General features: G+C 44.8%; 1 protein-coding gene across 1 annotated transcript; it reads right to left on the bottom strand.

Annotated features, from left to right (window-relative positions):
- Positions 1-13,119: 13,119 nt before the first annotated feature.
- On the bottom strand, positions 13,120-14,016 carry LRATD2 (LRAT domain containing 2; the record flags this gene model as incomplete). The annotated part of the gene is made up of 1 exon (XM_080340142.1): positions 13,120-14,016. One exon carries the CDS (start codon positions 14,014-14,016, stop codon positions 13,120-13,122), a length of 897 nt encoding a protein of 298 aa, XP_080196268.1.
- Between the last annotated feature and the right edge of the window lie 12,130 nt (positions 14,017-26,146).

The following is a 26,146-nucleotide window of genomic DNA, read 5'->3' as shown; positions in this document are numbered from 1 at the left end:
TGGCACATTATGGGATAACTGGAACATTAAATATGTTACATTAATTATGGAGAGCTATGGTCTATAAATGTGACTGTGTGGGATATCTGATTTCTAATGCAGGCTGTGAAGGATTGTCCCTTTTTACTGTGGTCAGGGAGGAGCTGCCAGGCTCATCAGAGACTTAAAAAACCCTCAGCTTTTCAGTTACCAAGAGGCTCAGTGCTCTCACGCACCCAATTTGTTGTAAGGGGAATGCCATGCAGTATTGCTCAAATTAGCTGCCATCTGATTTCAAAAAAGTCACTCATTTCTCTGCTGCAGCTCAGCAATGGTCAGATACACACAACACATCCTCGATCAGCTCTCAGTGGAAACTCTTCTTTTGATTTCACTGGGCTTTAGATTTAGCTTGTGAGAGGCCAGGCCAGTTAATAGAGTAATGTGCTTTAAAACCAAACGTGATTATTAGTGACCTTTTTTCTCCATAGAAATCAGCAAAGAAGTTTACTTAATTCTTTGTTCTTTAACCAAAGCATTAAGCATTTCAGCAATCTGTGCATGTGGCTGTATAGAGTTACAGACCAGAAAACTCACAATAGTGGCAATTGTCTCTGCAACTGCTTTATCTCAGTGAGAGATATATAAGCAAGCCTGTCACAAAACACACTGTTGTACAATTATGTATAAATTGACCAATGTTCCTATTAGGAATTTTTGTCATATGTTTTTCAGCAGAGGGAAGGGCACAGCAGAATCATTTTGAAAAGCATTGGCGTCGCTGGTTGAAAAATCACTGCTCCTTTTTAAAACCCCTTGTTGTGTCTTTACTAGGATGTACCATGAGACACTTACAAGCTGTGTTTTATTAAAATGTTTAATTAGAAATATGAGTTATGCCTTGCATGGCAACAGGAAACCATCATAAAATATCAAATAATGTATACTCTGATTGTCTCAGACTACCAGAGCAGTCATGCGTAAGTTCAAATCCCTTTTCAGTGGGACACTGATTGAATTCTTTGATGAATCTAGGACCATGCATTCAGCAGCTTCTTCCCTTTCCCAGCATGGGTTTAGTTATGTGAAGCCAGAAATCGCCTTTGTATGTTTAGACTTCGGGAGCACATTCAGCTGGAATCTAGCCTTGCACCTAGGGTTAGACCTCTGCAGTAATTCAACTCTCCTTGTTGTGGCTCTGGACAAAGACAAGAAGGACTACGGAGTTATGTTACTCACTACAAGTTGAGGAATCAGCTTTCCCTGTGGCATGATCCTCCCAACCGCTTTCCCACAGGAATTGCACAGTGTAAGTTAAGCTTTTGCCTTTGCCATTATCTTGCTCTAGCGGCTCAGTTCCAATACATAGCCATGTACCACCTCATTATTTATACCCTACTAGCTTCTTATTTACTACCTCAGCTTCCACCACTAATATATTGGAATAACTGCTTTTTCCTTGATGAAAGGCTCATTATAATTGCAGCTTCTCTGCAGGGGTCAGCACCTGCTCCCCGTGAATATAATAAGGTGCTCCAAGTGCCACCTCACCTGCAAATGGTGTTTTTCCCTGCAGAGTCACTTCCCAGGGGCAGTAAGCTGCTATTGAATTTCTGCAGTAATATTTTAATTTAATAACTTAATTCAAGATTTAATGGCTTTCTTTCCTGTGCTTTGTAGTATAATTAATTAATGTGAGAGGAACTCATTAGACTTGGGGATCTGAGATGCATCAGGGCATGCAAGGGCTATAAACCTCATGTTAGGGCCTATTGAAGGTGGGCACATGCAGAGCTGTCTATGGAAAGAATAAACTATTTTATCCTTATGCATAATCAGAAAATACTTTGCTAATAGTTGGGTATACCTTTTAATCATATCGGTAGTTTGTAATAATAATGGTAAAACCAACAAAAGTCTGGTCCACTGACATTTAAGGTGGCTAAGCCCTAGGCTTCCTGGACCTAGAAGATCTCTCCCAACACCTCCAAACATCAACTTCAATGCACATGTGCATGCCCAGGAGCTGTGGGCACTTCTGCCTCTTGAAAAAGCTCTTTGAAAAAGCAGACCCTTTGAGCCTGACACTGAATAGTCCACCATGGGACGACTCGGTCTCCTTGGCTTACTTAGACCTGGGGTGCTGTGCATATCACATGTCACCGTCACTGTCACCTGCATTGCTGGAAGAGGGGAAGCCTTGGTGCCTCAGTCCTCCAAAGAGCACTGTAACTGCAAGACTGCCAGCTACTTGAAGGTGGAGATTTCTTATTCCTTGCTGGTGGTGCTCTTCTGCTTTAATCTGATGGGTCAAATATTCACTGATCCAGAGAATACAAATGGCTCTGGCCTTCAAGAGGCAGAGTTTTCTCAAGTTGTCTGTTCAATCCCATGCTCTGGATTAGGCAGAGCATAGGTTTGAGACCACTTTCCAGGTAAACACTTGAGCTGCCCACTTAACGGCATGTCTGGCTGTGGGTATCTCATTTATTCAGCTTGCAGTGAGGGCTGAAGGACCCAGCTCCATGGCTAGGTGTGTACACCAGTCTGTCTCACAACTGTATATTTCCCTCTTCTGCACATGCCTTTCACAGGTGTACTGCTTTCTTGAGGAGCTGAGGAACAAAAGCACAGAAAACAAAAAGAGGAGAAAACACAGCATCAAAGATGTTTCCATAAAGTGACACCTTTGGGTGTGAAGGATATGCTCCTCACTGTGCATGCGGTGCTGAGGTTCCCAGCAGAGCACCTTTTTCCCACTGGATGTGACCAACAACCCTAGTAAAAGCGCTGTAAAGAAGAGTGCTGCCAGCTGCCTTCTACGGGAGCTGGAGGAGTTGTGTATGGAGGCCTGTTCTCCATAGACACAATGTACATCAGCACTGCACATTTCTCTGTGTGCTGTCAGGGTGCCTTGATCCTTCTGTCTGGAGGCTCCTCTTCCTCTGTACAATTTCTGTGGTGAACCAGGTACACTTGTGTACCTGTTTTGCTCAATTAAACCTTTTCCAGTGATGTGAGTCATCTATTTCATGGTCCATAACATCCTCGTTTCGGTTCCTCTGCCCTCTGGTGATTGACTTGATTAATACTATGTAAACACTTTGAGACCTCATTGCACTAACTACTGTACAGAAAGAGCAGAGCTTGTCCCAGAATGCTTGTTCTGAACAGGACTAGATGGAAAAACTTCAGGAGCAAGGAAAATTTAGAGAGAGACCAGACTTTTATATGAACCTCGGTTAACGTGGTTCTTAACAATGGCAGTTAATTTCCTCTGATGAACTTGGTATGAGCATCAAATTCTGGTTCCAACACAGGAACTGACCACAGTCCTTATTGACGCAAAGTGAGACAAATAAGCCTCACTGACCATTTGACATGAATTTCTAGCAAGCTCCAAACATTTCTAACAAGCTCTTCCAGCTCTGCTTGATCAAAGGGTGCTTTGAGTTCTTCATTTCCATCTAACTCCTGATCAGGAGAGTCAAGCACCCTTTCCACAGGTGTTAGGGAGATGCCGGTGTAACTGTTGGGCCTGGCATACAGCTCACAGCGTGTGGCCAACAGCTGTCACAGCTTGCACGAAAGGGGTCAGAAACTCTCCTGAGAACTGCTTGCAGACGTGCTCAGCAATGGTGGTGACATGCCATAGGGCACCATCTCCTACACCCACTGGAGCAACTGACCCTGCAATACCAGGGCACCTCTTGGCCCAAGCTCCTGAGGGACTGTACAGTAACTAGTAAGCGATATCTTTGTCTGTATCTTGACTCGTGAGCTTTTCCATCTTATTTTCTCCCTCAGTAGGACTGAGAGAACAACTCTGGGGTGTGGTCCTTTGGCCAAGGTTGACTCACCATAGGAAGGATGAAGCTCTGCAGGTCTCAGGCTGCGGGGAGCTTCTGGGAGGTCAGTAGACTGTGCAGCATCAGAGATGATGAAAAGGATGTTGACTGGATCCCCTCTGAGACCCGGATACAAGAGGCACCTGAGCCCACAGCTGTACTGAAGGAAGGACAGGCAGAGCCTGCGCTTCTTGGATTGGAAAATATAGACTGCAATGATGGCGAAGGCTGAAAACTTGGAAATCAGAGGAAGGCTCCTGCTTCTTCTGAAGATCTGCAACTATAGAATACATTTAGTGCTCCAGTGGCAGACGAGTGGCTGGGAGCTCTGTGCAATGAAGCACTTGAGCTGGGCAAGGCTGAGCCACATGGCAGCACCAGGAGGGAGCAAAGAGTGACAGCAGGGGGTGACTCCCGGCTCTTGGGCACACAGGATCCCATCTGCCAATGTGACCTGCTGTCTGGGGAGGTCTGCTGCCTGCTAGGGGCTTAGATCTGGGATGTAAAGAGGCTACTGAGGCTTGTGTACCCCTCAGACTATTATTCCCTGCTGCTTTTCAACATGGGCACCAATGACGTGTCTGGAGGGATCTGGAGCACATCACAAATGACTACATGACTCTGGTGGCCAAGAACATGGGGGCCCAGGTGGTGTTTTCCTTGATTCTGCCTGTGAATGGAAGAGGCTTGAGATGGATTAGACAGATCCAGCTGGTAAATGACTGATTGTGCAGCTGGTGTCAGCAAAAGGGATATTTGTCTTCTATGACTGTGGGACCTTCCTTAAGGTTAAGGACTGCTGGGAGATATGGGATCCACCTGACCAAGTGGGGAAAAACATCTTTGCCAACAGGTGGACAGCTTGGTGAAGAGATCTTTAACACAGCAATGATGGGGAAGGGAGATCCAGACCCACAGTGAAGTGAGAAGTGGCGAACTGAGTGGTCAAGCAAAGGGTACAGATAGATGTGGGCAGCAGAAGTGCTCTGAAGGGGGCTCACCCAAAGTGTATGTACCAGAATACTGAAGTGCCAATAGGACAGGTCTGTAAATCAGCACTCTGGGGGCCTCCTTGCAGTGTCTCTACATTAATGCACACAGCATGGAGATTACAGGAATTGAAGGTCTGTATGCAGTTGCAGGGTTATGATCTCACAGGGAACACAGAGATGTAGAGAGTTAACAAACAACTGAAGGCTGCAAAGGATGGATACAGGCTCTATAGGAAGGACAGACCAGGATGGTGAGGAGGTGAACTTGTCACTAACATGAGAGCTGTAGGAACACATGGAGATCAGCCTGGGGTTGGGTGATAAAACCTGCTGAGAGGTCATGGGCCAGGATTAGCAGACAGAACGATGTGGGCAACATTGTGGTGGGTGGCTGCTACATACTGTCTGACTGTGAAGTAGATGAGGCCTTCTTTAGTGGACAAGAGGAAGGAGCCTCATGATTAGAGGTCCTGCTCCTCACAGAGGACCACACTCCAATATCTGCTGGAAGAGCAACACAGCAGTGCACAAACACTCCAGGAGGTTTAAGGAGTATATTGATGACAGCTTCCTGACATGGGATCAAGGAGGAGATAAGGGGAGATGCTCTCTGGCGAACATTTAAAATGAAGAACTGTTTGGGAATGGCAAGGTCCAGGGTAGCCTTGGTTGCAGTTACCATGAGATGGTGTGGTTCACAGTCTTCAGAGAAGGGAACAAGGCAAACAGTAGGATGACAACCTGGTCTTCAGGGGACTAGACTTGGGTCTGTTCAGGGACCTGCTTGGAAGAATCTCACAGACACAGTCCTAGAGAGAAGGAGGTCCAGAACACCTGCTTGATAGTCAATAGTCACCTCCTCCAAGCTCCAGAATGGTCCATCCCTTTGTGCAAATCAAGCAAAGGTGCCGTGGATGATCAGAGTTCTTGACAAAATTCAAACATAAAAAGCATGTAAGAGGTGGAAGGTTTCCCAGAGAGGTCATAAGCGTCCATCATTGGAATTATTAAACTTCTGACTGGATGTGGCCCTGAGGAAACTGCTCTAGTTGTCCATGTTTTAAGAAAGGGGGGTGGACTAGACAACGTCCAGAAGTCCCTCCCACCCTTAAGGATCTTCTGTGATTGTGAGTGTCTGCTGTTCCCCACCCCGCTCCATTGCAGTGCTCAGGCACCTTCTCTCAGCTAATAGGAACTGCCTCCTGCTGCAGCACTGAGCTCTTGGAAAGAAAGTACAAGGCAACTGCTCTTGCAAATTAAAACTTAGGCCACTTTCCTTTATAAAGACAACTCGAGAAGGTGCTAGTGGTGGGCAGCCTTCCTTTATACAACATCCTAGAGACCTGAGCATACTTTCAGGATGGAGGAAGACTGAAAAATTGTTTCCTCTTCTGCCTGTCCACAATGGGGATTCAACCTTCCTATCACTTCCAGATTTTTATGAGGCGAGGACTTTCCAGAGTGCTGTGCTAGAAGCGATCCACAGTGAAGAGGGAACTGAAGAGAAAACCCCTCTGCAGCAGTCCAGTGTCACAGAGCAGCCAGCCAGGAGTGCAGACACATCACGGTTCATGTTCCTGCAAATGCATTTTACATTAACCTATTTCTGTCTCAGGTGTGTTCTGAAATAAAAGGGCAGTGCAAACATTCTTTTTAAGAAGCTCCTCTTTGGTATCTGAGGCACACACATTCCAGGAGCAACCACTAGGATCTGAAGCAGTATCCTGCTTGCTGGATCTCCCTCCCTATGGGCACAGGCTCAGAGAAGTCACAAGCTGCTTTATTTTAGGTGCTGGGATAAATTTCTCGGTGAGAAAAAGGGCCAGAACCTCAAGATTCTGGAAATACTATGGTAAATAAATAAGAAAAAAATGAAAAAAGAAATCACAGTTCAGAGTTTAGTGGCCTCCAGTGCCAGGTGGCTGTTGAGCAGAGATTTACAGGTGTTGATTAGGGCACCCAACACACATTTTTGGTACATTTTCTTTTCAGATCTAATATCAGACACCTGAAAATCCAGGCACCCTACAGGGCACAGCTGGATGCCTCATACATCTTGTTCAAAGTCACCTAAGTTCATGCCAACACTCAAAATTAAATGTTATGGCGGAATCCCACCTGTGGCCCTAAGTCTTAAAAGCTGCTGTCTCTTTTATAAGAATTTGTCTCACTCTGTCACACCTGTGAGAAGACTGTCAACAACAGCTGCAACCCCCAGAAGAACTAAGATCTCTACTAGTACTTCCATTAGAAGTCTCATCTAGTTACAGCTGAATTTCCTCAGGATGGTTTCACTCAAAGTATTCTTGCTTGAGCTGACTCAGTGCTCTTGTGTGAGATTCAAATAGGTCTTTCTCAGGGAGAAGTACAGTTTGTTTGCTGTACGGCTGGTTTTGTCATCACGGATGTGCACGTAGTGGACGGCTTTGGTGAATTAAGAACCATTACCCTATAGATGTAACATCTTACTGCAATGAACAACCCCTGTCACCTTCAGTAAGAAATTACACTGCACCTGGTGTGGGTGGGTAGAACACAGATCCCATTCCACCCCTGGAGCTTCCATGAAACAAAACATCACACAAACTGAACAGTTGTACGGATTTTCCAAAAGCTCCCCATGAGTTCTGATGTTCTCTCGTTTCTCCCTCTCACAGACACTACATCTGTTCCTTTAGCAGCTGCTGGCAGACAAGACAAGCCCGGGTGCCAGCTAATACTATATGATCTTCTGCTGAATTCATTTTCCACTTTTAAAATTAAATTATGGGCCAGATCCTCATCAGACGTAATACAGCTATTGCCTATTAAGCAGCTGATAGTCTGGCCTTGTACAGAGATCATTCATCCACTCTCTTTGGAGCAAGAACAAAACCAAACAGATTTTGATCTGATGTGTGAAGTCAGTGAAAACATTGATTGTTGTGTGTCTGATGCATCCATCATGAGAAATCACTAGTTCTTCAAAAAGCCAGGGAAAAAACACACACCATTCAAAAAGCAAAGAAAAGAAAGGTTGTAAAAGATACTATAAATCTTTTATTTCTTTTTAGTTACTATGCAATGCCCTTCATTTTGAAGGAAATGGTACAATCAATGATCTGTTCTTCTTTCTCAGGAAAAGAAGATATTTGCACTAACAATTCAACATTTACTGACAAAAGACAGCTTACAGAAAACACTTGTGGTGGGAAAAAATAAATCATATTTTGTGATTACACTTGTTATTGTGAATGATTCCATGAAGTGTTACAATGTCAAGAATTTTGAGTGTGCATTTAGAAAAAGCTACTAATTCAATATTCATGTAAAAGAACCATCTAAACCACCAGTGTCTGAAGTCACCCCTTCTTCCTATCCACAGTTTAAAGAAAAATTTAAAAAATTATAATCTGAAAGTCTAAGCCCATCATACAACACATCTGGCCTTACCACTGCACACTGATTTAAAAGAGTAGTCAACATATAATTAACAGTAGATTTCTTACAAATAGAAACTGCTGTTGGAAACAATGTATTTCCTACCTCTACTTAGTTACTAGTCTCTGATCTGTTATATAAAATTATAATTTTGCTTTCAAAAACATATTTGTTCCTACATGGCTGTTAGACTTATGGTTGGTGCTGTTAACTGTCCGAAAAACACAGGTGGGAAACCACTGGACAACACACTGCACACACCCAAGGACAGGCCTTTGGTAAAGCTTCACCAAAGGAGAAGAGAAAAAGAAAACCACCGTTACATTAAAAATCTGAAATATAGTCATCACATAATACTACCTATTTTAGTGCTGAGCATGGAATATTGAATTTAAATGAACAAAACTTAAAAAGTTTGCCTAGGGTTTCATTTATACTAAACAATTGAAAGTTTACTTTCTTAGTCTAGGGCCCTTCAGTCTGAAGAATATACTTTTCCAAGTAAGAAAATACAGTATTTGAATTAGCTTTTGGGTATTTAGTCCCTGCCTACCCTGCAACTGCCTACTATGTTGGCCAGGTGGGCTCTAGAGCGTTGCTGTAATCAATACTTCGCCTTCACACAGAATCAGGGATAACTTCAAATAGTGTTCAGTTTATGCCCTTGTTCACTGTCACGGAGGGTGAATGTCTAAACTGTGTTTTTAAAATTACTCAATCAAGTTATAATTGTTGGTTTTGCTAGAAAGTATTTTCCAAGACATTATTTGCATGAAACACGCGAATACTCTGGGGAAATAAGACAGCTCATCTACATTTACTAGCTGGAGCTACATTTACACATCTGGGGCTTAGTCTTGCCAGCATTAACATGTGCATAATGATATTCACTGCAGTCATCCTATCAGTAGCGGCAGGTATTCCCAAACGAGTGAATTCATACAGATGATTAAGTGTTTGCACAATCAAAGGGCTTTTAAAACAAATGATATTAACTTCAAATGTTAAAAACACAAAAGAAAGTTCAAGCATAACCAGGCGGACAAAAGATACCAGAGAACAGTCTGCAGCACAGTTACCAGCTGGGTTTACAACTGCTGTGTAATACACCTCCTGCCTCTCACCAAATCAGTGCGGCTCCTGGATTTCCAGGGGGAAACTGAGGCCAAAGTTTGGGCTGGATTCCACAAGCCTTGTTTGGACAAGAGGCCCTTTGAGAAACAACTTTCACAACAGTACTTGTTCTCCCCCCGATTATGCAACCTCAGATCCTCCACCAGAGACCTCAGATTGAAATTCCAGACCCTTATTCACAAAGAAATGTAAATATACAGTTAACTTCAAGCACATGAATAGTCCTACTGATCTTCAAGTCGCTCAAGGTAGGGTCTACTCACAACTTCAGACTTTGGTATAGGCTTAGGACCTTTGCTGAACCAGAATTTCTATATGTTCAAGACAGAGCTGCAGAGAACAGCACTTCTATCTGTTCTTTTCCCCTCTCTTTTGTGATCTACACGAGAGTCTTGAAGCAGACACCTACACAAAAAAAGTCTGTTTTCCTGGGAGATCTTTTTTAAAATCAAGCTCTAGAAAGCCCAGCCTAGTCTGCTGAGAGTAACTGAGTAAACAAAGCAGTTGTGACGTGCTGCTACAGCAATTCCTGTTCTCACATCCAGCTCACTGTGGGGCCATGGCTTTAAAAACAGACTGCTTAAAAATGTTTGCAGTGGTGTTTAGCAGCACCTATTAAATAACATCATCTAATCAACAGGTAGGAGAAAAGGACCCGCCTGTTAAAGATTTAACAGTTGCATCTTAATCTGCTGGAATAAGAAATCCCTGTATGGAGGTAGCCCTCTTCCAGATTAAATTAAAAAAACCCTCCAGGCTACGCCCCCTCTTGTACTTTTACACATAACAGAATAGCAGGAAACAGAATAAATTCCCAAACAGACATCTGGAATCCTTTAATTTTCCTGCAAATACTGAACACCTGTAGCCCAGGTGTCAGAGGAACACATAGGTTTAACATAGCAGAACGCACGCCAGACCCTGCTTTGCTGCAAGGCAAGTCTCAGCACGGCAGTGCAAGCTCTGGGCTTCTTTGCTAAGGCTCTGTGCCTGTGGGAATTTATCCCAAAAGGCATGACCGGTACAGAGAAGCACCAAGATCAGCACAAGACACGATTTCAGTTGGTCAAAGACGCTTTGCTCTCCATTCCCAAGCAGATTTGGTCCTTTTCTTAATAAAAAACCAAAAAATAACAGAAAACAAAGCCAGACTATGCAGGGTATCTCAGAAGGAGAGAAATAGCTAAGTGTCACAGTTCTGATGTTTCAGACACAAGGGAAAAATATTTTCACAACTAGTTTACTGTTTAGTACCCTGTAGATACATAATATTTGACATTTATAGCATTTTCTATACTTTATGACCTAGAATATACTTTAGATCACTAATGAAAAATAAACTCATTCAGAAGACTGGAAAATAATGTGCATAACAACTTACTTTCAAATGCAAGGTTATGAAGGGATTTTTTTTTTTAACTTTCAAAAATATCTGTAAGAAAATATTATTTTACATACCTATATTACACAGTGAAATAAGCTTTGTTATGTACAAGGTCTCAGTATGAAAGAAACCACAGCCCGTCATTTACTTATGGTCTAGATAATCTCAGTCATCTCACATCAGTCAGTACAACAGAGATTCTCCTTCATTCTTTTCCATACGATTTCAGTGATCATTTCTGCTTTTAGTGGTTACTATAACAGTAGTTCTATAAAACCTGTGTGCAGACATCCGCATCTTGACCCTATTACAGTTAGATATGGGTAGTTATTATGCTCTCAAAGCAAGGTTGCACACATCTACTTGACAACCACAGTAACTTGAGTATAACTCAATTGCATATTGGAGAAAAAAGAAACCAAAAAAAAAAAAGAAAGAAAAAAAGAAACTTAGTGCAGACACCTGAGCTATAGCATTCTAAGGGAGCTTGATGTTAAACTCTCCCTTGGATTTGGGCATCTCGCAGCCCAAAATGAGAGCATGGGAGCCGTTAAGGAAACAGTACATGGTATATTTGCATAACCCTAAAAGTTATTTTTCCTTCCTGAAGCCAGGATGAAGTGGCTCTTTCAGAGCTTTTTCATAGCTTGTGTATTTTAGGCAGCAAACATAACACCACAATCTATTTGGATTACACTGGCAAAGTTGCTTTGAATAGTCTGAATTAATCAAAAGCTGGTATCTACCTATTCTTAAATGACAAACTTTGCTCCAGACCCAGGGGTGGAAAGGACACAAAGTACTTTGCTATTTGTGGTGTAACTGTAAACAACTGCAGGGAAGACAATATTAACTATGCTTCAAGTTTACATCACACGCTCAGTTTCCATTATTTAAATGAACTCAAGCTTATCTTCAAGTTCACCTCATCACTATTGTGCTTTAAGGGGAATGAATTTTGCATTAGAAACTGCCTCCAAATCCGTGTTTGCTCACACACTTCAGATCCCAGGTCAAAGATCTGACAGTGCTGCCTGTGTGGGAGACCAGTTCAACAGCTGATAAAAAGTTCAGGGAATATTCAAGGCAGGCAGCACTGTACTCCCTGTCCTCTCCTGTTTAATGAGGGACTTGCACAACAACTTTGGAGGCATGTCCTCTCCTTTTCTCTAATGCTACAGCTCAGCTGCATATCATAAAAATTAGAAAAAAAAAAAAAAAGGAAATACAAAATCTCTAATGAAGAGGAAATTGCTTTGTGGTAAGGAAGGAAAAAAGGAACACCCAAATCCCCCTGCCTGTGATGCCTTCCAGCCTGTGCTCCCTCCCATCACTTCCCATCACAGCCGTGTTTACTGTGGTGCGGAACCTGTGACAGGCTCGGAGCTAGGAGCACACACACAAGAGGCCACCCTCTCGAGGGACAGCTTACTCATGATGTGCTCTTGCACATGAGCAACCTGCTTCTGCTCCCTTGATGTGTACCACAGATGTAATCACCTCTGCCATTTGCTTTAGGGGAAGCAGCATGTAACAAGTACTAGAATAGCTTGGTGTCTGCCAGTAAGAGGCCCACCACCCAGCAATGTGCAGATGCCTTAATCAGGGTTGCAAACTTCTTCCTCCCCTGGGACTGGTCAGCAAAAATACATCTTCTGTTCTCAAAGTCACACACTGATAGCAAAGGAGCCCAGCCCACCTGCAAGTTCCTATGAATTAAGGAGGCACCAAACACATCAAACCCATCTCATTAAAATTAGCAGAGATTTTTCCCTTACACCACCCGGGGAGCTGGCTATCAATCCATGAAGCCTTGCACCAGGCAAGCAAGCAGCTTGTTGCAATACCAACAGGAACCACAACTGAAGAGAAACAAGGGCAGAGAAGGGAAAACAATATCCTCACACTTCTCAGCTACCAAACTAATCAGACAGTCAGAGCTATGTGACCATGTCCTGAAAGTTGTTGGCTCCTTCTTAATAGTATTACATACTCTTTACTTCGGCTGATAAGTAGATGCCAAAGGCATTTAGCATCTTGTAGGGTCAGGCCTACTAGCAGATGGTTGAGAGAAAGACTATGCATGAAGAAGCCAGAGAGGAAGCAAAAGAGGTGGGAGTGGTGATGGGTAAAATTGCCCTGAGTTTTATCCTCTAAAATTAAGTCAGTGGTTTTATCATCAAGCACTGAAGGAGTTAAACACTAAAGCACAGACACTTAATCAGCTTTCCCCCTTCCTTTCACATGTGATTGGAATGGAGCTGCACCGAAGCGGCCCAAAGGGCTTATAACAGCTCAATTTCGCAGCCTTCAGTTTTAATCCCCATCACCCAGGTTAAGCAGCATGGTGGTGCTGAGGCTGCTACTCCACAGCAGTCCGAGCACCTGGATGATGATGGTCTTCCTCCTCCTCTTCCTCCTCCTCCGCAGCCTGCAGGTGGCTGGAGAGCTCCTGGATCACAGCAGCCCTACCAATCTGGTCATTTCTTCTCTTCTCCATAATCAGATCCTCCAGGCTCTGAAACTCCAACGTGTGGCTGCGCTTGTCACCCAGCCGGATCTGCAATCGGTAGGGCTGCTTGCCTATGCGTAGCTCCCCGCCAATTTTAAACTCCCGCTTGCCGTACCGGCACCAGGCAGCGAAACACTCAGAGTTTCTCCAGCTCAAGTCCCGGTCCTTGCAACCCACCTGGTCCAGGGCGTTGCGCACCACCACGGCCGGGCTGAGGGGTTTGTAGCGGTACAGCCGATTGGCAATGCGGCCCCGTCTGCCCTGGCTGGCGTCAGTGAGGAAGCTGTTCACCACCTCCAGCCTATGCAGGTGCACGACTTGGAAATCTCCAACATAGACCACCCAGTGCGGATACTGGGCCTGGCACACAAACTCCACCAGGTCACCTGGTTTGCACCTATTCAGCAAGTTCTCCGGGGTGTAGGTGCTCAGATGTCCCCCACCTCCTTCATCGCCTTCCTCTGGCATTGTGTCCTCCTCAGAAAAGCTCTTCTGGTAAATACACTCATCCCGGTAATAAACTGAGCACTCCACCTCATGCAGCTGGGGATCGTAGGGCTGCAGGGCAGGGTGCTCACCCCCCAGGTCGTGCACCGAATCCTGCTGCTGTTCCAGCTCATCATCATCATTCGAAAATATGTAGGAGACTCCGATCCTGGGCCCTTCATCTCTGTCCATACCTGTCGGGTCGGCCGTGGGAACTTCCTTGTAGTTCAGATGGGTCAGCTTCTCCACCTGGTTCCCCATGCCCGCTGTAACGACAGACACACAGCGGAGCCATGAATGCGGGCAGGAGGGTGAGCGGCTTCCAAAGAAGCATCGGGGTGGCAGAACACGGCTCCCCCCTCCACACCCACCCCACCTCTCCCCGCTGCAACACAGCCCTTGGGAGAGCCCCTCGGGGAGGGTCAGCGGTGGCCGCAAGGGCTGCGGACCCCCCTGTCTGCACGGAGGAAGGCGAGGCGGCACCGCCACCTGTTAGGCGGCAGCGAGGAGGCGGAAGGCGCAGGAGCCGCCGGGGGAGCGGGCAGGCACCGAGTCACCTGTTAGAGGAGGGCTGCAAACGCCGGGGGAGATCTGGATGTGGGATCTTGAGACGGCCAAGTTGCGCCCCAGGAGAGCCCGCACAAGCGGGCACCTGCCCGCCGCCGAGCCTCGCCGGGCTGCCGGCCAGGTGCGCCTCCCGCCCCGCACCCTCCCCCGGCACCGGGCGGCTGCAAACTTACCGGGCGGGGAGGGCTGCGCGGCGCCGGGAGCGGCTCTAGGGCGAGCGGGCGGCGGCGCGGCTGCGGGGGGCGGGCGCGCAGCGCGGCTGGATCGCGATCATGGCCCCGGCCCGCGCGGCTCCGCGCTCCCCGCGCAGCAGCAGCAGCGCCCTGCGCCGCGCTGCCGGCACTCGGGGCTGTGCAACAAGCGCCGGCGAGGCACGGCCGAGGGGAGGGAGGCTGGATCCGGCTGCGGACGCCCCGGCGAGGGCTCAGCCCCCAGCATTTAAAGACGCAGGTCTTTTTTTTTCTTGTTTCTCCCCCCCCCCCCTTCCCCCCCGCCTTCCTTCCCCCCCACCCTTCCTGTTCCCCGCACCTTTTTCCCTCTCCTTTCTCCTACATGCCAAAGCGGTTTTCTCCCCGCCGAGGCGGATTTGCAAGCGGAGGTCGGGCTCTCGGCGCCGCGGCTGCAAAGCTCTTCGCGGCGCTCGGCAGCGGGAGCGTGTGTGCAACACACTCGCGCACAAACTCCCTCACGCACGGCCCCTTTAAGGGAACGGTGCCATGAGGCAGCCCAACCCGCCAATTTGGTCAGGGGGGAGTAACTGGGAGCCCGAGTTTAGCCGGGACAGCACCGAGAGGCAGAGCCGCTCCGCACCCCTGTCAGCGCAGCCCCCGCCGGGCGCCGGGAGGTGCCTCCGTGGGGCCGCGAACAATAACAGGGAAGTTGTAAAGCGAGCAACATGCAAGAACCCGGCTCTCCTGGGCTGACTTAGTGCTTTCGATTCCTCCATGAGCGAAGCGTGTAATTAGTTTTATTAATTTCTTTTCTTTCCGACTCCAAGAGATCACTCTCTTTTTCAATACAGAAGATTATGATTCTTTCCCCCTGGAAAGGCATTATCAGAACTGGTGGGAATATTTTTCTTCGTGTGTTTTGGAGAGCACCAAACAATATTCTGCTTTTTCATTAATGCCTAGTTAGTCTACTAGATGGATTTATTATTCGTACTGTTTTAACATGCACTGGCAAATCCATGCTGTTAAAATAGACTACAGAGATAATTTATGGGAGCCAGGAGTAATGTCTTTAATTTTGTCTCATGTATTCCCTTTGTCTGTTGTCTTGTAATTTATAAACCCAACTGCACACCACTGTTTTGAGGATTCACCAAACAGCAGCAAATGAAGGAACAAATGTAGTGTTACCAGGGTGCTGGGCACTGCCCACGGACTCAAAGAATACCCGTTTCCATCAGATTATACGCCTCTGTGGTTTCAAATATAGGTCTGCCTCTTGGGGTGGGGAGGACTGCTGGGGCTGGAAAGATGCACACTTGGGTGTGGGGGCAGTTCCAAGTGATTGTAGCAGGTGACAGGCACCCGGATCAGGACCTTTTTGTTTTGAATTCACCTGGTGACTACATTACAGGAGCATTTTAGAGATAGGAAAAGCATATCGTGGTGTGCTTTTGAAATTAGTCTCCCTAACACCCACTTCCAACACACATATACTTCAGTTTGCATCCCGTTGTGGTTTCAAACAACGTACACACGTTCCTTTAACATTCAAGCAGACTAGATGCACTCCAGCCACGGGATTGGACCAACGCTAGTTAAATAAACCTCCAAAATGTCATTTTTCAGCACTGCCTGTTTCACATTAAAGTGCCTCTCCTCCACAGCTGCTGTTGAACAAAAAGCCCTACTTCATAGACAGAGCTTTCCAAAATTGCGTGAGTAATTAAGGATGGGCATGTGTCAAGGTGAGAGTATCCTAAAAGCAGGAGCTAGACTGAGCATAGAAGTGACTTTTTTGTGTTCTCCCATTTACACTGGGAGATGTGTCTCAGTGCCGTACCTTACTATCTTTGGAGCAGTTTTATTTCTTGCCTAAAATGTTTTGGCAGCCCTGTGTTGAAGGCCAAGTTTCCCGTCAAATCTACTGCAATGAGTGGAACGTTGTGTCTGTGCAGACACAAAAACGCAGTATTGCCCAGAGGAATCACTCCTGTGTGCGTGCACATCCACACATATTTGCAGCTCTCTATCTTGTTCTCTCATTTTTTTCCTATCTGCTTCAACTCACCCCAGTGCTTAATTTTCTGCACCTTGTCAGCTGCTTTGATCTCTTTGATCTCTTTGAGTTTCCTTTCAATGACTGCTCCTCAGAATCCACATTCTCTGATCAATCTGCTGCTTTCTAGGATCAGAAACCATGGGCTAGTATTTTTGTGTCCTAAAACACATACATAATGACATACTGCACCTACAGATATGGCAATAAGTGGAAAAGCCATGGAAGACTTACAGTGCCTATCTGTCACTTGAGCTAGTCCCTAAAATTTGATGCGTAAAACTTCTGTGTGTTTAACCTCTAAGCCTCAGAGCTAAACTCCACAGGCACAAGGGATGGGGGCTGGTGGCGGTGACATACTATCTCGGTGACCATGTGTATAAAGAGAGCATTGACCTCTTGCATGGCTTTTGAAAAAAAAGGACTTTGGTGCTTATCTGCTAGAGATAATCCAGTCTCTGGCTATGGAGTGAAGAACAGTTGTGCAATTGCTGAGCTGGAGCCCAAACTGCAGGAGGGCAGAGCTGAAGACACACCTCTTGCCTTGCTGTTGGAGGCTCCTCAGTTAGATGACTCCTTGCTCACTGTGCTGGCATTTGTGGTCCAAATTCAGCTCCTGTGAACATGTCACAGAGGGAATGCTATGGATACCACAGTTACAGCTGTGCTTGATCACTTGCAAAAGTCAACAGGGATGCCCACACTGTTAAATATGGTACCTCGCTGGGGTCACTCCCAGGTCCCAGTCACTTGCTCACCCAGATCGCATAATTATTTGTTTGTTGCAGATTCTTTTTTGGAGTGAAAACTCCACCCCAGTTGTAGTTGTGGGGCTGGTTCACTCCAGACAACTCCACCATCTAACTCCACCATTGCAAAGAACCCAAGGAAGCAGGGGCAAATCTCCATGGGGTCTGGTTCCCTCTGCTCTTCACAGCCCTCCAACACTTTCCCAGCTGAGTTTGCACATCTGTATGCTCTCAATCTATTGCTGAGTGCAGCAGCATGTATCTACAATTTCAAGTAAAAAAATACCATTCTAGTGGGCTGCAACATGGTTCTTAGGATATTTAAGATGCTTGTGGCTTTGATTGTCCATAACACATGCTCTAAATAGTAATTTCCCTTTTAAGGCCAAAAAACATGCCATGATGCAGAGCTCTTTGGTAACCCAAAGCAGCATGGATGTGTAGTCCATTGATGTACCCAGAACACAGAGGGGACTGTACCTCTTGGCTTAGAGGCTGTGGACCATCTATGAAGCAGGTACATTTATTAGTCTCTGATGATGTAGCTGATACGATCCAGCCACCTTTGTAGTGCCAGCTCTGGTTGCTTTAAACTTGAGCTTTCTACTTTTGAGAATTAGATGTCAAAATTATTTTGTTGCCCCAATGCTGTGTCTTATTGCTCCAGTGCTATCTTATCTTTAAACTTACACACATCTTATATCCAGAGATTAAAAAAGTGACGTTGATTTGAAATCACTATTCATCCTTACTTGGGTGAGAAATGCTGTGTTTCCATTATTATTGTTTTTAGAAGATAACCAGTATGAGACGAAATGCGTAATCTTGTTATATGTTTATTTTTTTTCTTAGAGAGAAGTTCTTGTGAGTAAGACAAGGTTTAGTGTCATGTTCTGTGGGCATGTTGTGTTTCACAGGTACTCAGCCAGCTGATGGCTATGACACCCTTGAATTATTTAATAGCTTCTGTTTCTTTTTTTCAGCAGAGTTTTATGAGAGCTGAGATAAACTATGCTCCATTTGGCATGTTAGAACTCTCCTGCATCATAGACCTAGCAAAGCAGAGCACTTAAACACCATGATGGAATTACAGGCGTCGGAGGAATAAACCACTTCCTAGAGAAGTCCATGGAAGTTCTTCCACAGCGTTCTGTAGAAATCAATCATGCCCTTAATTGAGGGAAATGTGTGACCTGAGAGCTCCTTGATGGATGGTGTCCTTCCATGACAGCCATAGCTAAGTCCACCAAGGAAATTTGGATTCAGAATTGTAACATTTCAGTTTTTTGACTCTTTCTCCTCCAGTGGAAGCGGCATTCCTGTGCCAGGCACCAAGTTCTTGTAAAGCCAGGAATGCCACCTGAAATTAGATTCTTCAAATCTGGCATGACTGAGGTAGCTGGTGGGGAATAGGACGTAGAATTAGCATCCTGACAGCTGTTGGAGGATGGTGCTTCCTTTCGCTCATGTTACACAGCCTAATACTCTCCCAAGGTTAAGTGCTTTAATGAGGTTGGCTGTTTCTCACACACAAGTGGAAATGGTGCCACGTCAGTTAATAAAAAGCATTAATATTTCAGATTGCTTCCTTGAGGTATGAAAAACCAAGGTTGAAGTCAGTCTCTTATCTCACTGAAGGAACTTGAACCAATATCTCCCAGGAGAGTACTGAAAACCACCAGACTGCAGGCAATTTTTGAGGGAGTTGTGCTCTCTCTGTCCTGCTGAAGCTGTTCAGTTTTGTATTGGCTCATTAAATACTCATTCAGTCAGTCGGGGAGGCGGGGGAGGGGAAAGAGAGAAAAGAAAGACAACAGCTCTTAGATCAGGTGCAGGAAGAGAATGAGAGTGCTTTGAGGTCCTCTTTAATGAATATTCAGATATATCATGATCATGCAGTATCTTCATCAGGAGCCATTCAGGCAGACCCACCAGAAAGAGCTGAAAGTTTTACTTTTAGGACATGCTCATGGAAGAGTTTTGTTCATGTCTTCTCAGGAAGAGATTGAGCTGGGTCTCACATATCCTGCATGACTGGTGTGACCCAGATGATGTTGGATATCAGCTCCTCTTGGTTTCTCTTGTGTCAGAGCCATACTGATACCTCTGTTGGACCAGTCCTCACGATGTGACCTAGGCAGGGGCACAACCAGTTTGTGATTTGTGTTTGGGCTTGTGTCTGAAATAAGCATGGAGCTGTCACTACTCGCTGGCTCTGCTTGTGTTTCCAGGAGGAAAACTGGGAATTCAGATAACCAGAAAATCTATGTCCCTCAAAATGCTGACAAATATGATGAGAAGCTTGGTATTTCTAAAAGTTGAGATTCATGATTTTTGACATAACATGAGAGATATAATGATCCTCTTGGTGTCAGGAAGGTTTTATATGCATTTAGTCTATAAACCTTTGATGACACCAACAAGAGATTGACATCTATGTGTTTCTAAACATATGACCTTTGGTATTCCATATAGTGTAGCATGGCCCACCACATATTCAAGACCTGAAAGCAAGGCAAACTGCACATCAGAGAGGGACCCATATTTTGAGAACAGAAAGCAGAAATTCTAAGTGCATATTTATCACATCACCAAACTCTGTTTTTTCTAAAACTCTCGCTGGAAACTTATGACTCCGTTAACTACTTTCAACATTGTAATTTTTGACTAAATGTGATCCCTGGCAAAATAAATTACTGAGATTGCCAAAGCCACAGAGTTTTCGACTGAAGCATCCAAGCTGTGTCTCAGAAGAAGCTCTTCCACTGTGAGATTTTAATTGGTGCATTCCAGCAAATGAAAATGAAGTAATTCATATGTCAGTGGAGGCCTGGATTCACAGGAGTTGCTATAAAACTGACTTAAGCAGCAGGCAAAGCTTAATTGAAATGCAGTCTGCTTTTTAGTTTTGATTTTGTTTTGTTTTGTTTTTTTTCCTAGAAAATAGCAACTCTATTTCAAATGTATCTTAACAAGGAAGGAGGTAAAGCACATGTCTCTTTCCAGCATGGGAACTACTAGTCCATTTCATCTCTCATGTCTCTTTGGTGCTGAGCTCCTCCTCAGAAGCTCTTCCATTAATGTTTCTTTAGCACATCACTGGACAGCATGTCCTTTCATATGTAGCAAGGAAAGGGTGGCACTTCTGCATTCGGTGGAGAAACTTATGATGACTATTCCTGGTGTGCAACACCTAAGCAGAAGCCATTAGTAAAGAGGAGGAGTCATTTCTTTGACGATTGCCATGTTGCTAATAAAACATTTAAGTATTAAAAGTAATGTATGGTAAACACATCACTGCTTCCAGCAAATCTGTGATGTGACTACAGGTTACCCAGAGAAGCTGTAGGTGCCCCATCCATGGAAGTGTTCAAGGCCAGGTTGGATGGGGCTTTGAGCAACCTGGTCTCATTGAAGGTGTCCCTGCCCATGGCAGAGTGGTTGGAACTAGATGATTCTTAAAGTCCCTTCCAATGCAAAACATTCTAAGATTCTATGGTTCTGTGATTCTATGATTCTATGGCTATGTGCTCATGCCTCCATTTTAAATGAGTAGGAAGAGGATCCATCCAGCAAAGTGGCTTCTTCTGTGATGCCAGTGGTATCTGTGCCAGAATACAAGGCTGATCATGTCAGAACATGTGGCTGTTCACAAAGGATCTGTGGGGTCTGCTGTCTTTACCCCGTCTTTGGACGCTTGCTAATTGGACCCAGAAGTACTGGCCATAGCTGCTCCGCACAACCATCTCTGCAGGTCCGTGGCAGGGTAGAGGAGCAGGAGTTGGGCGGGTAATCCACCTTGTCATTCACCCATTAGACTGGGAAACAGGCTAATATTCTTCTTCCTCAGCCAGTGGAAAGCAACAGAGATATAAAGCCTCAAACCACCTGTGAAGGTGATGTTTAGGGCTTTTCACTGGACCTGTTCCAAATCCAGCAGAGCAGGGCTCATCTCCTCGCTGGTCTCAATTGCTGAGGTTGCAGTGCCACAAGGGGAGCAGCTGTGGGGTTTGTACATGGCCACCTGCACCAAGGGAAGGCCCTGGGCTAACCTGGTTCCTGGTGTGTGGGAGGAGGGTGGAAAGGGAATGGTGCACAGCTGGTCCTCCTCATGGGGCTCTCACGATCCTCGTGTCACGTTTCTTATCACCCTCACCACAGATGGGTGCGCAGAGTGAACCTACATCTGCCCCAGGTGTGTTATGAGTACACCTGTGGGATGGGGATTTGCTGAGCAAGACAAGGAGGGAATAGGCAGCTGAAGGATCTGCTCTGGGATGTTAGTGTTGGCTCAGTGAAGCTTGTGGGCTGGAGGTTGCACCCATCTGAGGCAGCTTTGCACACAAACCCCAGCAGACTGAGGCACCAGCAAAGCTGGGTGAGAGCAGTATGATACCCTTGAGAGCAGCAAAGGTGCTTCAGCAATGAATTCAGTCTTCTAAATAAATGAAATGGGAGGATCTATGCTTTCAGGCCTCTGATCTCCATTTGTGAACAGAAGCTACTCCTACATGTTGCACCGAAGTGCTGCGAAGATAAATAAACCCATTAAGGTTCTGAGGTACTCAGAGTGCCCGCTAACAAGGCCCATGGAGACAAAGAGATAAATTGGTAGGTGCTCTGTTCTTCCAGGCAGTAGGAGTGTCCAAATTTGAATCAGCCTGCTGATGTCCACAGCGCTCAAGGAGGTCCTTGACTTTGTACCCAGGCCTGTCTCCGGAAACAAAATAGAATCATAGAGTAGTTTAGCTTGGAAGGGACCTTCAAAGGGCTAGTCCAACCCCCAGATGCGGCAAACTACCTGCAGCACGCATGCCAGTCACCTTCCACAGAGGTGATTTTCAGTTGGCTGCAAGCATCCCTCTCCCATAACTCACTAATGATGCTTCTGAGACCTTGGAGGCTTCGGAGGACCAGTTGAGCCTTGGCAGGCTGAAGTCACTCCCATGGATTGGTTCATTACTGCCTGCAGCCAAGAACCATTTTCTACCTTGGTTAAACACATGCTTTCAGACAACCTACCCAGCTTTGTAGACAAATAGCAGGTATGGTAGCTGCTGTGTTAAAAAATTGCTGCCTCTTTGCAGAAGGCACATGAGAATGAGGAAATGCCACTGTGCTTCTTGTTTACAAAAGCATTGGTATTATCCTTGTCTTCCATTAAGCCTTTTCTGTTACTGCCTGTGGGAGGAGAGCACAGAGCAGATGGTTTTTCCTTCAGTCCTGTGGACTAGTTAGATGAAAATCTTATTCCTAGTAGAATCTACTGTCAAGAAAGCTTCTGGCCTGCTGGATGGCACTGCTGGGTTGGATTTATAAAGTGCTGTCTGGATAGTAATGTGTGTGCTCATAATAATGACTTTAATACCTGTTAAAACTGGCAACTGTATGCGTTTGACATTCTGGAGAAAAGATGTTCTGCCTGGTTATGTGGATTGATTCCAGTTGGGGAAAGAGGACAGTGTGAGCAATGTGCTGTTCAGTGCTATTTCATTCCCCTTGTTCTTTTTCCTTTCCCTCCCTGGGCTGTCTGCTGGGTCGGACTCTGCCGCAATCGCATCAGCTGCTGCAGGGAAGCCCCTTGACCATTCCAGTTCCTCCACCTCTACACGCTGTCAGAGCATCGCAGGAGGCTCAGGGCAGGGCTCTGAATTCGCCTCAACTCAGCAGCACTCTGAGCAGTTTGGCGATGCTTTCCATCCTCACATGTGATACCAGCTGCAGGCTGGGCTTGACGCTCATGCTTACAGGCAGCGCTTAATTTCAGACAGTCCCTGTATATGTTAAAGTTGTTGGCTCCACACTAAATCCCTTTTCCTTGCTCTTTTGTGTGCTGTGTGGTGTTCTCTTATTCTGATTTAAGTGTTTTATGGTTCCACATGAAGGAGATAACAGCATGAGCAAAGCTGTGGGTAAAGATAAATCATCTGCAGGGGAAAATATGAGCACTCTATGTTTTGGAAAGCAGCAAGCCCACCATGCCAAGGGACCGAAACACTTACTGTAGTAAGTGTCTGCAGCAATCAGCTTAAATCTCCACTGCATCAAATTCAAAGTGATTTCAATGAAAAATCATTTTGCAGTGCAGCTTTTGTATTAGAATGAGCAATATAAAGACACTTCTCTAAGGAAGATGCAGATTCCCATTTTTCACCCGAAATGCCCTTCATTTAATGTTATAAACTAAATCCAACTCATAGTTAAGTTGAGGGCAAGACTCCAACTGACTGTAAAGGGAGATGAAAGAAGTTGTGTACATCATGCTTTTTCAGGTGTGCACTGATTCAACAGTGTAATTCTTCTGTGTATTCTCCAGTTTTAGCATTTACAGTCTACTGATCCTAAGAGTATCTAATCAGAACCAGAACAGTGTTATTTTGCTGGTGTAGAGTAGAAGATCAGGTACAACAATTCCTACAGTCTGGGCCATTTCTTTGTTCAAAGGTCTAACAATAAAACCTGAGTGAAAGTAATGTCTTCAGGATAAGATGTCACGGACTGTAGCTTGGTTACAACAGGAAAAATGAGAAATTAATCTATCTGATTTTAGATCCTCTAAAGAAGTGTCTCTAGGACTGTGTCACACAGGACACTTTTTTGTATTAATGAAACTCAGCAAAATGTCATTCCTTTTTTTTTTTCATTTCACTTTTAATCCATGAGGAACTCTGAACAATTTGTGGCCTTTTAGAGCCTTGGTTGCACCTTCTTTTATAACCATAGAAGGGAAACATTGCCAGCTTTGGGTTTCTATTTCAGACTAATTAAAGCCATATAATAGCCACATTTCAAGCATGTCCTTGTGAGGCCAGCTGCATCCTGGCCTGTATTAATAAGAGTGTAGCTAGCAGGTCCAGTGAAGTGATCTTTCCCCTCTGTTCAGCTCTTGTGAGATTGCATCTGGAGTGCTGCTTCAGTTTTTTGACTCCCCAGTGTGAGAAGTGCAGTGACAAAGCCAACAGATACAAGTTAGAATCTGGAAAATTCTTGGGTTTTTTTTTCAAAAAGAAGATGGTCAAATACTGGAATGAGTTACCCAGAGATGCACTGGAATCTCCACCTTTGGTGGTGCTAAAGACTCGACTGGATACATCTTTCAGCCCAGATTATGATTCTATAATTCTCACAGGTCACAGTAGGTCTGCTTATTGATAATGCCTTCTAAATCCACTGAGTACAGTTTACAGCTTCTTTCAACTCCATCCTGGAGTCTGATTCAGTAAGAACTACGTAAAATCTACTGCTTGATCTGAAACTCTAAGAAAAGGGAGAAACCCCTCGAGGCTCTCCTTGCCTAAATACTTATGTTCTGATTTTCCTGGACTTCAAAGGCTGAAGCACTTTTCTGCCTGGAAATGTTTCTGTCTATGAATGCCTGAGAAAATAACTTTTCTTATCCTTGCAGATATACTGGGTAATCTGAATAGATGATAAATAACAAAACTGCTTCTCTGATTCTCCTCCGTCAGTATGTACTTCATAAGACTATGTGTGAATTCTATCCACAATGAATAACACCCATTTAGTTCCTTAGTTACTAGTGGTACCCAGTGGACCTTTTCACTGCCCCGTGATGGAACTGACAGGCTTGAGCAGTAATGCTTTTCTTGCAGTCAAGGATTTCATTAATTCTCTTCCCTATTAAAAGTTCTGACATATTAGTACTGGTGGATTGAAGTCCAAAACCCAAGCTCAACACAGTACTAAAATGACTGCAGCATCGGGTCTTATGAAAGATGTGCATTAGAAATCCCAAATAAATGCATACCTTAAGGCCAGAGGTTGCCTCTGCTCTTAACTGCTCTAAATAGGACAAGGAGAAGGTGCTCTGCTTGTAATCAAGGCTGTGAGAGCTTAGCTCTCAAGAAATAGGGTCTCTTTGGTCCTGCTGTGTTCAGTGCTTGTGAGGAAGGGCAACCAGGTGGCACCTTCCATGCTGGAATGAAATCACTGGGTGCCACGCACGTCTGGGATCCTTTAACATTCTTGAAGCTAACCTTATTCATTCCACAAAAGAGGCTTTGAAAAGTCGATTCCTTAGGTTTTAACTTTTCCAAAAAGGTTCCTCTGTTAAAAGCTTCTGGTTGGAAATACCAAACCCTGTTGTTGCTAAGATTAAGGTATTTGTTTCTTAGAAATGGCTTATAAGCAGGGACCAGCATGTGGATTATTGTTCATTCTTTAGCCAAGTGGAGCAAAGGTGCTTCAAGTAAATTGTACTTCCAGTAGGGTCAGTTTTGCATGTGATTTTAATAATAGCTTTGGGGAAGGAAGGGCCAGATCTGAATTTTTATACTTGTAACTCATATGGAAAAACAAAAAGAAAAGCAGTACTTACCAGTAACATATCATGTTTTTTAGGATGTTTTAAATGCATGTAGGAAAAAATAACCACCATGTTTCAGCAGACATCTAGAATGTGATTTATTTTTGCATACTAATAAAAAATGCACCATGATCAGATTTATGGTTTTTGCTTTTCTGGAACAGGAATTTTTTTTACCACTTTGTTTCTGTGTTGTTTTTCCCCCCAAGGTCAATGTCATTAGCAAAATAAAATCTGACTAATTAACTCAGCCTTGAGAGGATTGTAAATACCTGTCAGGAAACAGAAGATTTTTTGCTGTTGCTAGACAATGACCTTAACTGTGACCTGGAAAGATCGTGCTTGTAGTTTGTGAATGAAGTCAGTAACCATGCTGTGGTACTTCTGGCCTTATAACGAAATACACATCACAGATTGTGTCTAATTGCACATGGTGGTTTTATGACATCTGTAGCTACTGAGCCAAGACTCAGATGTCAGATATCAGCATTCTCACTATAGTTAAATGCTGCTGCCATGT

This window comes from Nesoenas mayeri, assembly GCF_963082525.1.
Source record: "Nesoenas mayeri genome assembly, chromosome: 2".
In the NCBI taxonomy this organism is placed as follows: Eukaryota; Metazoa; Chordata; class Aves; order Columbiformes; family Columbidae; genus Nesoenas; species Nesoenas mayeri.
The sequence above is the reverse complement of the archived record's forward strand: the minus strand, read 5'-3'. Positions and strand labels throughout refer to the sequence as shown.